Genomic DNA, 12,771 nt, shown 5'->3' with positions numbered 1-12,771 from the left:
TGGGAGGGGGGATCCACTTATCGCCTTGGCCAGACATTGACATCCACACCCAAATGACTAATGTGAACTCGCTGCAACTCCCTGCAGATTAGTTCATTTAAAGGGCTTATCTTCCCATCCTGTCTTGAGAATTCCTCCTGGAGTTTTCTGCCTTTGCCTGCAGTTGCTGTGGCAGCCTGGCCAGCACAGCTGTCACTGGGGCCTTGGCAGAGCTCTGCCACAACCAGCTGTGTGCAGGCACTTAGAATATGTAAAATTTCTCACTCTGCAGCTCGACACACAGAAAACCACACAGGCACTTGGGTTTTGTGTGCATTCCTAAGCTGTCTGCAGGCAGCTGCACGGGCTGTCACAGCACAGACAAATATTTGCATGCCCAGCTCTTGCATACCCTGACTGCACCTTGATCCGGGTGGGTTCGAGCCGCTGTCGGGGGTTTGTGACACAGATGTGCTTATTAAAAAGTAAAGGCTGCTTTGGAAAAGTTTTCAGCACAAAGCTGCCTGCTGAGCTCCTGCAGTTTCCACAGGTTTTTAATCTAGGCAGGATCTGTGTCATTAACACCCTTTATTACAAAAATGAGGCAGAGGTGTGAGGGTTGCCCAAGTTCCAACATCCAGAGTGAGGATGCTGAGTCCCCAGTCTGGATTGTGTTGTCATTTGACAATGAACCATTTACAAATAGGAGTGATGGCAGAGATATCCTTAAAGGAATTTGGAATGGAAATGAAGGCTACAGACTTCCTTTTTTGCCCTAGTTCACCTCTGTGTAGAAACCTAGAGATTTAAATACATTATTGGGCTTTTTTCCTTGTCTCTGGAGGTCTGTGCTGTAATGGAAAGTGTTTCTGATTCCTGGTTTGAGTGTGGTTTGTGCCAAGGCAGAGCCTCGTGGTAATCAAAGACAAGGTTCCATCGGTGTCAGTGTCAATACGTCCTTCCAGAAGTGCCAGTTTGAGCTGAAATCTCTCCTAGGGAGTTAAACATTGGCCCTGACAGTCAATGTGCTCTGGAACCCAGCAGGAGTGTGGGATGCAGCACCTGCAGGAGATGGCCAGCACTGGGTTTGGGCTGCAGCACCTCCAGGCTTGGCAAGGGTAGGCCGTGATGCTTCACAGCTGGGGCATTTCAAAAGGGGCTTAATGATTCCAGCACTGGTGAAAGATTGTGTACACATGAAATTAGAGTCTGAGAAAGTGTTAAAACTTAGTTATGTTCGTCTGACATTTGTGCCTGGAAATCCTGCACTTGGGGGCAAAGTCAAATAGGAAAGATTTGTCATATCAATACTTTGCAAACCAGCAGAGAACAACCCGTGCAAATAACTGTTGCAGATGAGGAAACTGGGGGTTTGGGGCTGCCAGTCACAGTGATGCTGCTGCAAACTGGGAGGGCAGGAGGAGGACTGGGGAGGTCAGCATGTGAACTGGAGCTGACAGTGCTGAACTTGGTGGCATCTTCCCAACAAGCTACATCTTGAGATACCTGGCCAGACTTAGCCAATATAATTATAGGGTTAAACAACAAATAATGGCAGAGGCATGGAAGAGCCAAGAGGTGTGTTTGGCAGCAGGCCCTGGGCTGCTGGAAACACTGTGTCATAGGCACGGGCTGAGCTTCTGTTCAGATAGCAAAGGAACTTGTTCCAACCTTGGAACCATCCTTACAGTGCAAACCAGGAGCTGCACAGGGAGAAAGGAAGGGTTGGTCAACCTCATCTCCCCCAGCACTGGCACAGGGTGCCCAGAGCAGCTGTGGCTGCCCCATCCCTGGAAGTGTCCCAGGCCAGGTTGGACGGGGCTTGGAGCACCCTGGGCTGGTGGAAGGTGTCCCTGCCCATGGCAGGGGGTGGGATGAGATGAGCTTTAAAGTCCCTTCTGACCTGAGATTCCTGGGAGGTGTGTGAGCTGGCTGCCCTGTGGTGGGCTGCAGGATGCTGGCAGTAACCTCACGTTGGCCCAGTGCTTGATTTTCCCTGATAAACCACCCAGTATCCATGCTGGGAATCTTGGGCATCCCCACTGAGCGGGCAAGGGTTTCCCTTTGGCTGAGCGTGTGGAAGAAAAGGGCCTGGCTGGACGAAAGCAGGAGGAAAGGCTTGGGGCCAGGTCTGGGCAATGGGGCCATGTCTGGGCAGTGGGATGTTCTGGGGTCTGGGGGGTTCCCAAAGGGCTGGCAGGGTGGGTGCCATGTCCTCGCTCCTGGAGCTCCGCCTGGGAGAGGGGGAAGGTTTGTGCCTGGAAACCATCGAGGGGGACACACTGGGGACCACAAACTGCTGGGTCTGTGGGGCTGGGTGGGACCAGAGAGCCCCAGGGTCCGTTTGTGCCCAGGAGTGTCCCAGGGACAGCTGAGGCTGTCCTGAGTCTCTGCCACTGCCTCCCTCCCAGCAGTGCCGCAGCCGTGAGCCCGTGGAACGTGGTGATGGAACGTGGCCCACCCCAGATGGGGATCCAAACACCCAGAGGAGGTTGGTGTGGAGAAGTGGCCTTGTCCCTCCAGCAGGAGTCAGGACGTGGCCCTCAGGGATCGCAGCAGGGCCGTGCCCTGCAGCCCCTCAGGCTGGGTGGTGCTTGGCTCAGCTCAGTGAGTCACCTGCAGTCAGTTCCCAGGGGTGTGCAGGGAGGATCCCTTCATGCAGGGACACGGTCAGCCTCCACTTTGGGAATGGTGTGTCTCCCAGGTTCCCTGCTCTGCACCGGCGTGAGTGGCACTTAGGTATTTAACCTGTGGCACCAGTGAAAAGGAGGTTATTACACCATAAACCCTGTGTCATCAGCCTCCTGGTTAATGACACGGTGCAGGTGAGGAGCTGAGAAGGCTCCGAGTGTGGAGGAGCAACAGAGGGACAGTGTCAAGTGCTGGTTTTTCTGCAGAGGGGAGAAGTGTAGCTCAGTGTGGAAGAAGTGATGGTGAACTCTTTGCAGCAGAGAAAGAACCTGATGTGGGGCTTTTTCCAGGAAGGACAGGAAAGACCCAGGAGGATTCCCATCTCACCACAAACAAACAGATTAATTTTCGAAGTGCTTCACAGAGCTGTTTATTAGATATGTGGGTCTGATTTTTACCTCCACATGACAGAAACTGAAATTTGCTGTTGTCACCTTCCCCTGCTTGTGCTCCTGAAACAGCTGGATGAGGCACTCAGTGCTCTGGTCTGGTTGACGAGGTGGGGATGGGTCACAGGTTGAACTCGATCTTGGAGGTCTTTTCTAACCTGAATGATCCTGTAAATGATGCTGCTGGGCAGCCTTCTGCTGGCAGCTGTAGGGATTTATTTTGGGGAGCACTGAGTTAGCCCTTAGCACCCCATACCTGTTCTGCACAGGGATAGCTGGGTAAATGGAGACCCAGGAGAGGAGCAGAGTCCTCGGGGTGAGCCCCGATCCCTGCCGTGAGCACCGTCCCGTGCCCCGGGAGCAGAGCTGGTGCTCTCCTGGCACGGCTCCCGCTGGGGTTGCCTCAGAGCCTTTCCTAGAACCAGGTGTTCGGCAGAAGCCGGGAGGAGCCGGCGCTTCTCAGAATGAGTCGCATGTGCATCACGCAGCACCGCTTCCTCTTTTTCACATTTCCAGGCGTGGACGGTCAGCAGCACCCCCGTGTCTGAGATGGAGCGATATTTGCTTTACAAGAGGGACTTTTCCAACCTTACCTAGAAAAGAGCTCACCCGGAACCCAGCCCTTGCGGTCAGGGGCTTCCGGCGGCGGCTCCGCTCGCTCCGGCTGCTGCAGCGGGAGCTGCCGGTGCCGGGAACGGGGAGCCAGGGCACACCAGGAGCCCTGGCAGGACCGCAGCAGAGAGTGCAGAACAGCAGTGCTGTGTGGGTGCCAGCAACCCCTCGGGGGTCACGGGGCAGCCCTTCCCCTCACGGCTCCCCTGGTGCCTCTGAAACGCTTCCAGAGCCGCCACGAGGGACGTGGCGCTGTGTCTGTAAAGGCTCCCCGTGGGTGTGGAGCTGAAGTTCAGCAGAAACTGGATCGTGAGATAGAGATCTGGGATTGACCCTTGGATGGCAGCGTGGTCCAGGGCAGTGCCAGGGGCTGGACAGCCCCTGACCCCCCAGCAGTCCTGCCCAGTTCTGTTCACCCCAGCTCTGCCTCAGGCATCAGTGCTTCTTTGGTTATAAGAAAACCCCCCCCGGCCCCCCAGCAGGGCCAGGCATGGGTGTTTGGGCCGCAGTCTGTGTCAGCAGGTTGGTCACATCCAGCTCCTCTCTGTGGGGCTGGGGGAGGCTGAAGAACAGGCTAAAGGTTTCCCATGGAAGTGCAGAGTGGTGGGATTGCAGGGCGCAGGAGGAGCTGTGCCCCTGTGTGCTGGCAGCTTCCCTACTGCCCTCTCCAGAGGGTCCTGGCACCGCCATGGGCCAGCGTTACCTGCACCCCTGTCCCCATGGCCCCCAACCTCAGGGTGTTTGCCCAGGCCACCTGGGGGGACACCCCCTTATTTCTTGCTGGATGGCAGCTGGACATGTCCAGATAAATACTGGGTTTGAGTGGTGCTAATGCCACATGGGATGGGGAAGCAGATCACGCACAGCCCAATGACATGGGTGGGCAGAGTGATGTCTGGGTCCTTCCCTGCGCCTGTCACTTCACTCTGTCTGCACAGGGACTTTCCAGGTGCCCCACTGACTCTTCCACAGGTGGATCAGCACTTAGCAGGGGCATTGCCAGTTCCAGGTGAACAGTGACCCTGTTCTCCAGCTCGGCAGGGGCCCAGGAGGGCTGTGAGTGTCTCCTTTCCATCAGCCTTCACATTCCTCAGCTCACCTTTTTGGGAATGAAGAGAAGAATAATATTTCTGGAGCAAGAAAGGAGCTTCAGTTTCTGCCTAGAAACCTCAGGGCATGGGCCTGAGGGTCCAGGCAAACCTGTAAATACAAATTGCATTTTAGTCGAATTTGTCTTGTCCTCAAAAATCTCCAGCCTGGAGGAACAGAGGGCTGGGAACAGTTGGTTTAGTTTGTTTTCCCTGGGTGGGGAGCTGCTGGACCCAAGCACAAGTGCTGAGCTGCCCTCTCCTCCCTAATGAGGGTTTTACTACAGCTGAAAGAAAGCAGTGAAATATTGCCTGTTCCTACTATTAAACCTTAATTGTGGGACTGGCATTCCCTGCAGTCCAAAATATTTTGGCACTTGTCTTGATAAAGGCATATTTTTTGGGTACATAGTTTTTTTTCTTTTATTAGCAGAAACCATCTGCCCTGTAAACAGAGATCAGGAGCAAACAGCCTTGCTGGCAGTTCTGCATCACGTGGGGATGCTGTGGTGCCTGCATGGGAAAGGGCCTGCTTTCTGCCTTCTCATCCCGGCAGGAGGAAACTCCAGGCACATCAGAAGCAGCTAATTTAGGCTGATGAGTCTTGGCATCGCATCTGAATTGCAGAGAGGATGGGACTGTAGCTCTGTGTAGAGGTGCACAGCCCTGCTCTAAGCAGGATGGATGCTCCTGGGAATGGGGGAGCGTGGAGGGGGGAGTGGGCTTGAGCTGGAGGTTTAGGCTGGGCATGGCAAAAAGCCAGAGAGTTTGCAGTGCCCTGAAAATCAGCTGAGCCCAGCGACGAGCCTGTCCAGCACGGTGGGGTGAACTTTGGTCGCTGTTACTCAGCGAGGGTGATTGTTTTGGGTTACCAGCGTCCCATGGCGTTCCTGCAGTCGCCCATCAGCAGCTCTGCTTTCTTTAAAGCCTCACCAGCTGTTGCAGTGTCACCTGTGAGACCACACACAGCCTTATCTCCGCCAGCCCCAGTTTAGCTTCCATTTCAGAGCATATCTCCAGCGTGGGAGGAGAACCAGACTAGATGGGAAACCAGTTTGCTGTTGAACTGTAAGGTGTCAAGGCGCGGTGTGCACCCCTCCTCCTCTCTTGTGGCTTTCTGTTCCGCTCCTGCTTTTATTTTTAACGTCTCTGGCATGTACACAGTGCATGTGTGAGCCTCTGTACGTGCCCATCAAACTGAGTGTGTCCACTGGCATTCCCAACAGAAACTGAAAAGTAGAATATTAGAATATTGGGATGGCTGAATGAAAACTTTCCGGTAAGCGATGCATTGTAACGGATCTGTCCCATGTTTTAGCCTGAACCAGTCAGAATATGATGTTCTTTTTCATCAGAAGGGAAGTATTTCCGACATGGAAGTATTTCCAGGAAGAACAAGGTTTCTTTCATCAGAAAGCACAACCAAACTTTGCTTGACCAAAAAAGAACACCGGCTTTATTAGCAGAAAATGTTCCACAAACACAAATGAAAAGATTACAAGGTGGCAGTGGATTTCTAGCAGTGGGAAATGCTTGTCCAGGTGTGAAATGTGGGCTGATTTAATGTCCAGAGTTAGTGCATTTATACTGAAGTGTCTGAGAAGGGGAAGGGGCTGGGGGTGAGTTGCTGGGAGGAGAAGCTGGCATGGAGCAGCCCTAATTTCCAGCAGTCGTGGCTGCAGCGCCTCGGTGCCCAAGCAGGCGATTTTGCAAACTTTCCAGTAAGATGCAAATGCACTTAACTCAGAAACTGCAGAGCTGTGTATCCGAGGAATGGCCTCGTGTGGCATCAGAGCTCTGTCTGTGCTCGGCCCTGCAGTCACTGGGGTGCAGGTTTGGACCCAGCAAACACTGACTGTGACCTGGTGTTGATTCCCAGGAGAGAAACCTGGACTGGTTCCCTCGGATGCGGGCCATGTCCCTGGTGAGCAGCGACTCAGAAGGGGAGCAGAACGAGCTGAGGAACTTGCAGGAGAAGTTGGAGTCCACCATGAAGCTCGTGACCAACCTCTCTGGCCAGCTGTCAGAGCTGAAGGATCAGGTAAGGGAGCGGACGGGCAGCTTCACATCCCTGCGGGCAGGGCACAGCTCTGCCAGCCTCCCACACTGAGGGGTGTTTCACAGCTCCAAGCTTCTGCAAACCCCAGGGAGCACTTGTGTAAAGTAACTTAGGAAAGCAGTGAACAAACCAAACGTCCCTCCAGAGCCCCGTGCCCCAGCTGACCTGCCTGGTGCTGACCCAATCAGCATGTTCCAAACTGGGCACCTCCACAAAGGGAAAATTGCATTGCAAAAATCACCACAAATTAACTTAGATCAGTCCTGGCTGGGGCAGGGAGCCTGTGTGTGTGTTGTTGTTGTTGTTTGGGGTTTTAACCCGAAGACCTGTCAGTCAGAGGGTGTGATACTGATACAAGGGCTGTGTCACTGCACGGACCTCAAAACCCACCGAGAAACTGGAGAAGCGCTCGAGTGGTTACTGGTGCTGGTCCCTCCGTGCTGTCGCTGCCACTGCAGATGTGATTTGGCTGCTGCCACGCTCCAGCCTGCAGCACAGACATCCCCACGAGATGCTTTGCATTGCACCATGTGCTGCTGCTGTGTAACTCGTGAGCGCTCCACAGACCTCGGGGTGTTTTTTTGGCGCAGCAGGTTTTCTGCAGCGGGGGTTTGAGGACTTGTGTTGACTCCTGGCTTGGCTGGGCTCGAGGACATCATGGGGCTGGTTCCCAGTCCAAGCCCAGCGATGGTTTTGTCAGAGCCACGGAGGCAGCAGGGCTTGAGCTCGTGTTGTCCAAAGGGATTGCAGCTTAATGGGGAGGAACAGGGAAAATGCTGTTGCCTGCGCTGGCGGGAGCTGTTTGTGGTGGCTGCTTATCTTTGTGCATTAATAACCTGAGCCAGATGGTTCAATTAGTTAAATTTATATAGGTATCAGCACTGGATAAGATTAATTGCTGACTTGCACCCTGGGCAGTCGATGGAGCTGCCCAGGGCAGGAGAGGCCCGGCAGCTTTGGGCGTTATCTCCTCAGACGTGCCCTGCCTGCCGTGGCACGGCTCTGCCAGCACTGATCCAGCCCCTGCTTCCCACCTCTGCTCGGGCCGGCTGGGGTGCTCCATGAGCCAGTTATCTTCAGGGAGACAGGAGTCTCTGGAAGCCGGTGCTGACAGATGCCGGCTCCCTGCCTTCCGATCACGCTCTGCACTTGGGACGGAGCTGGGCCCTTTTCCCGAACGCCCCGTGGAGCACAAGGAAGGGATTAACATGTGGGACTGGGGGCAGACAGCCTCGCTGCTCTGGGCTGTAATTAGTTCTCAGGCACTGTGCCACAGAGCCCCTTGCTCCAGTTGGTCTGAGGATGGAGGGCAGAGGCAGTTGCTCTTTTGTCTGGGCTTTAATACTTGCCGGGCAGTGGTTTTGCTGTTTTGCCTGGAAGCAATTATCTTGAAACATGTGTCTTGTGTCTCCCTGCTGAAGGGTCTGACTCAAAGTGGTCTGCAGTCACCAGGAGCCTTTCCACCGGCCACAGCCAGCACTGGCTCACAACACATTTCTTTCTGAAGCTTGCAGCCTTCTTGGCTGACCAAGCACTAAAACCCCTTCTCTCTCTTTGTGAAAATAAGAATGAAGGGTTTAGCTTTTAGAGAGCTATTTGACTGTAAAAGCAAGAGAGGAAACCAGCTTCATTAATGTGGTGATAGCTTTTAGGAATTCCCCTAAGTACCATTATTGAGAGCCCTGCTGAAGATGCAGGATGCTCCAATTATGTGCCAAAGCCAGTATATGCCTCCTCCTGATCAGGAACTGTCTCCAGGAAAAGGAACTAACTCAGGGAACTTTTATTTGTATTTATTTTCTTGTAATTAAATAAAGGGAAAACCTCTCATTCATTTGCTCTTGAAGCTCGTTAGGTTTGTGGAGGCTGTGATTGTCAGAAGCGAGCTCCAGCCCGCCTGCTCTCCCAAGGTGCACCCAGAGCTATTAGAATCCTGATCGCTTTAATTCTGTGCAAAAAGATTACCCAGCATTGTCTGCAGCAGCGGGGGATTAGCTGTAATCACCCAGAAATCCTGCCCGGCGCCGTCCCCGGTGTCGGAGGTGTGAGCATCACTCCTGGACACCGACCTCGCTGGGCACGGCCCCCAACCCCGGGACCCCGAGCTGGGGCACCACAGGTGCGACCCGTGGGCAGGTGGAGCCCAGCTGGGATCCCCTCATGCCCTCACCTGTGCCCTGTTCCTGGCGTTGGCTCCAGCTCAGCCGTGACCTTTGGAGCGGGGCCGTGGCCCCTGCGCAGTCAGCGGCGCTATCGGCGAGTCTGACTGGGCCCAGGTGAACCCCAGGACCCCGGGGCTGTGCTTTGATCCCGTCAGCACTATTGCAGGGGCTGGCAGCTCCCTGGGGACACACTCTGCATGGCTTTTATTGCCTGTTAGCCCAGGTGTGCTGTCACTGGAAAGCTTTTGCAGGAGATTCACTCTGCAGATAAACGTGCTGGCAGTAACTTGCTCCCTCCCGCAGCCCTGTGCCCTCCACTCAGGCACATGTGTCGTGCAGCATTAGTAATGTTCTGCATTAACACTACAATTGCATTTCTCCCTCTTATTCTTGGTTGCTTTATTCTTCCCTTTTTTTAAAGCCACATCTTGTATGAACACCTGCATCAGGGTGCATTGTCCCTTCTCTTCACAGCATGGAAAATAACCACTACAGTCCCTTTCATTATTCCCTTTTCTTTCCATTTTTATTCCACGCGTCCTCTGAATTACTTTACTGGTGGTGTGAAGTGCTGACTCTTGGTTTGCTCAGTGAAGCTAATTAATGTAAATGGGCATTTTTGAACCAAGTCCTGGTGGCCTGCTTGCATTCCCACTTGGGGGTTATCTTAGGAATGGTTGAATGTTCAGCAGGGAGTAGATCGTGTGTGTGTCCCGAGAGCAATGGGAAGGTGTCTCTCCACCTGTTTCTGTTCCTGTGAAGCATCAGAAGCCTTTTGTGGACAGAGAACTCCAGAAAGTGTGGTGCAGAGGAGTGGGAGGTGTGACCTGGCCCCAGGAGGCTGCAGTCATCCTGCTGGAAAGGGAAAACACCAGCTCTGCCTCCCCTGGGGTCAGGCAGCGAGCAAGGTGCTGGGCTGAGGTCAACTTTAATTACGGTCTCAGGAGGAATTATGGTATTTCTGCCCTTTCCCTGGTGGTTAAAGGAGTGTCAGTGGACACAGAGTGAGAACCATGGAGGGACCTTTTGCAGGTTGCCCAGAACTGCCTGTCTGGACCAATTCCATTCCTCACAAGGCTCTCCAGACCCCCAGCCAGCCACCCACCCTGGCATGCCAGGATACCCCAGCACCAGTTCATAAAACTGAACAATTAGATGGTGGATGTAAATGTTGCAGGAAAAGCGATTGCTGGGCACCCTCAGCCCGAGAGGAGGAGCAGCAGGAGTGGGGTGTTGAGCCTTGCTGTGACCACTGCTCGCCTGCAGCGGTGTGGGAGGGGAGGCCTTGCCCCTGGACAGGGGCAAGGCCTCCCCTCCCACACCGCTGCAGGCGAGCTGTGTTCACAGCAGTGATCCAGCTGTGCAGTGATCCAGCTGTTCCCTCCGGAGCTGTTCCTTTACATGGCCTTTCAGCTTATGTAAGCTGTCAGGAACCTCCCAAACTTTTAAAAAGCCAGGGTGGTGCGCCGGATTGTGTGGCCGTTTCCTCCAGATCAGTAATAACAAACCTGCTCCCGTTTTCCGTTCGTGGTTGATTCGGTGAGAGGAAAGTTGTTCTGTCTGCTGGGAAGCGGAGATGAAGGTGGGGCTTGCCTGGCAGTGAGGTGGTTAAAGGTCCTGCCTTGGCTTCTGGCAGATGGGGAGGGATGTTGGCTCATCCCGGGAGCGCTGGAGTCTATTCCAGCAAAGGCAAGGGTATTCCCAGCCTGACGGGGAGGGCTCGCCCCTTTTTTTTTTCCGCCCTCTCGTCTGTCTCGTCTGCTGGACCGGTTACAAGGAATTTCTAACGGGGGAGGTTTCTGCTCTCCGGACTAATTCCTGCTGGCTGCCGAGCTCCTCCCTGGCAGAACAGCAGCCAGACCCAGGGCTGGGCTCCCGGCCACCCCAGGGGGCACAGGGCTGGCGCTGCCCCTGCCCTGTCACAGCGGGGCTGGGGGGAACAACCACGGCCGGCAGTGCCAGCCCCTGGGCGAGCTGACGCGCAGGAAGCGCCAGGGCCTAATGAGCAAAACTTGTTAATTTTGCAGATGACGGAGCAGAGGAAGCAGAAGCAGCGCATCGGCCTCCTGGGCCACCCCCCGCCCGTGAATGTGAACCTGCAGCAGCAGCAGCGGCGTAAACCTGGGGAGGGGTCCCGGCTCCTCCTGCCACCCAAACCATCCCCCAGCTCAGAGCCCGCACGAGGCTGCTCCCTGTACGTTCTGTGCATCCTGTAAATACCCCGGTTTTATACTGTATGTACATGACTGCTACTCTATCCAGTGTGGGGCGTACGGAGTGTGATTAGAACTGCTGGCACGGGACGGAGGTTAAACTTTGTGCCAAAACTATCAAAATTGCCTTTTTCTTGGAAGGACTAAAGAGAGCACCTGAATTGCACTTGAAAAGATTATTTGACTATGTGACATGTATTTTGTATTTAAAAAAAAAAAAAGAAAATAGAATAGCTAGTATTTATGTTTTTATACAATTGTGCAATATGAATTATGCAATCACAATATATTTGGAACTCCTGAATGTCCTAAAGGGAGTGCACATCTTTGGATCTGGTGTGTTAGTACAATGTAATAAATGGTATAAAATTACAGGTGTAAATGAGGCTGCTGCAAAATTGTGTAACTGGTGATTTTTCATACCCTTGGACATTTTTGTACCATGTGTGTAAATATCTTGCAATGCCATATCTGTTGCCTCTTCCTCCCAGAGATAACGCTGGGACTCCGTGAGTTGTTCAATTGGTATCAGGTAAAGCAAAACATTATTTTGAAGCTTCCAAAAGAGGAAAGCAAGGAGGTATTTTTCAAGAGACTTCTTTAGAGTACTGAGGCTAGAAGAGCTCAGACACCGGGTTTTTTAAATGCTAAGATTTCTTAAAGGGAACTTTTTATGCAAAATGAAGTTTGGGATGAGGATGCACTGCTGGCGAGTCGGTGCAGTCTCCCAAAACAGATCCCGAGGCTGTCCAGGCTTTGCATTCCCAGTGTGTAGGATCCTTTCCTTCTATTTTTTCATTAGAGACCTACGTGCCTGCTAAAGCTTTAGCAAACAGGCATTGCACCGACTGAAACGTGTCCTGTAGCTGAGCACTGACGTGTGTAATGCTTGTGTGAGAGCCACTGGTTTGAGGCTGGTCTGTCCCACCCCTTCCTCTCCCTTTCCCTTCCCATTCAGTCACTTTCTTTGGTTTCTGATTCTCCAGAGTGTGAAAGGAAACTTGTCGGGTTGTTTTTTGTTGGTTTTTTTTTTCCCCTCCAATCTGTTGCATAGTTTTATACATGGACCTCATTTTACAGAAGCTGACTTCTTGCAATACTGTCTACAAAAAAAAAAAAAGAAAGAAAAAAAGCTACAGACAGAGCTATGAAAATTTGTAAATGCATAAATATAGGTATTTAAATAAATGATGCAAAATACTCCACAGTGAGAGGCTGCTGGTGGTTTGTGTCCCTCGAGGAGCTGTGTGGCGGTGGCCGTCGCGCTTCCCACGCGTCACGGGGGCCTGGCAGGTAAGGACGGGGCTTTTCCCAGAGCCCACAGGGGCAGAGGTTGACTCCTTTAAAACCAGAGTGAGTCCTTCCTCCTCCAACAGCCCGAGGCACTGACCCCAGGGACCCTCACCTATGGTCACTCCGGCTGGGGACACTTCACACTGATAGTTCAGGCTTGCGGTCCTCGGGCTGGAGTCTGAGAGAGTTAAAAACCCCTCCAGCTCCAAGTATGGTGTGCACAGGAGCATTGCTGATTATGTGTATTTGATTAAGATGTAGCAGGAACTACCTGGTACAATTAAT

The 12,771-nt window shown here is 53.1% G+C and overlaps 1 protein-coding gene across 10 annotated transcripts in view; it reads left to right on the top strand.

Moving 5' to 3' along the window:
- The window catches only part of ITPR1 (inositol 1,4,5-trisphosphate receptor type 1), a 158,258-nt gene extending 145,858 nt beyond the window's left edge, over positions 1-12,400 (top strand). For all 10 annotated transcript variants that reach the window (XM_050313080.1, XM_050313079.1, XM_050313081.1 and 7 more), the window contains 2 exons: positions 6,639-6,800; positions 11,008-12,400. In XM_050313080.1, coding sequence (XP_050169037.1) covers positions 6,639-6,800; positions 11,008-11,196 — 351 coding nt within the window. In that variant the 3' untranslated portion in view covers positions 11,197-12,400. The remainder of the gene's footprint in view (positions 1-6,638; positions 6,801-11,007) is intronic.
- The last annotated feature ends 371 nt before the right edge of the window (positions 12,401-12,771 follow it).

Source organism: Myiozetetes cayanensis, unplaced genomic scaffold, assembly GCF_022539395.1.
Source record: "Myiozetetes cayanensis isolate MyiCay16 unplaced genomic scaffold, myiCay2020 scf18, whole genome shotgun sequence".
Lineage (NCBI taxonomy): Eukaryota > Metazoa > Chordata > Aves > Passeriformes > Tyrannidae > Myiozetetes > Myiozetetes cayanensis.
Note: the sequence above shows the minus strand (reverse complement) of the source record. Positions and strands in the feature narration are given on the sequence as shown.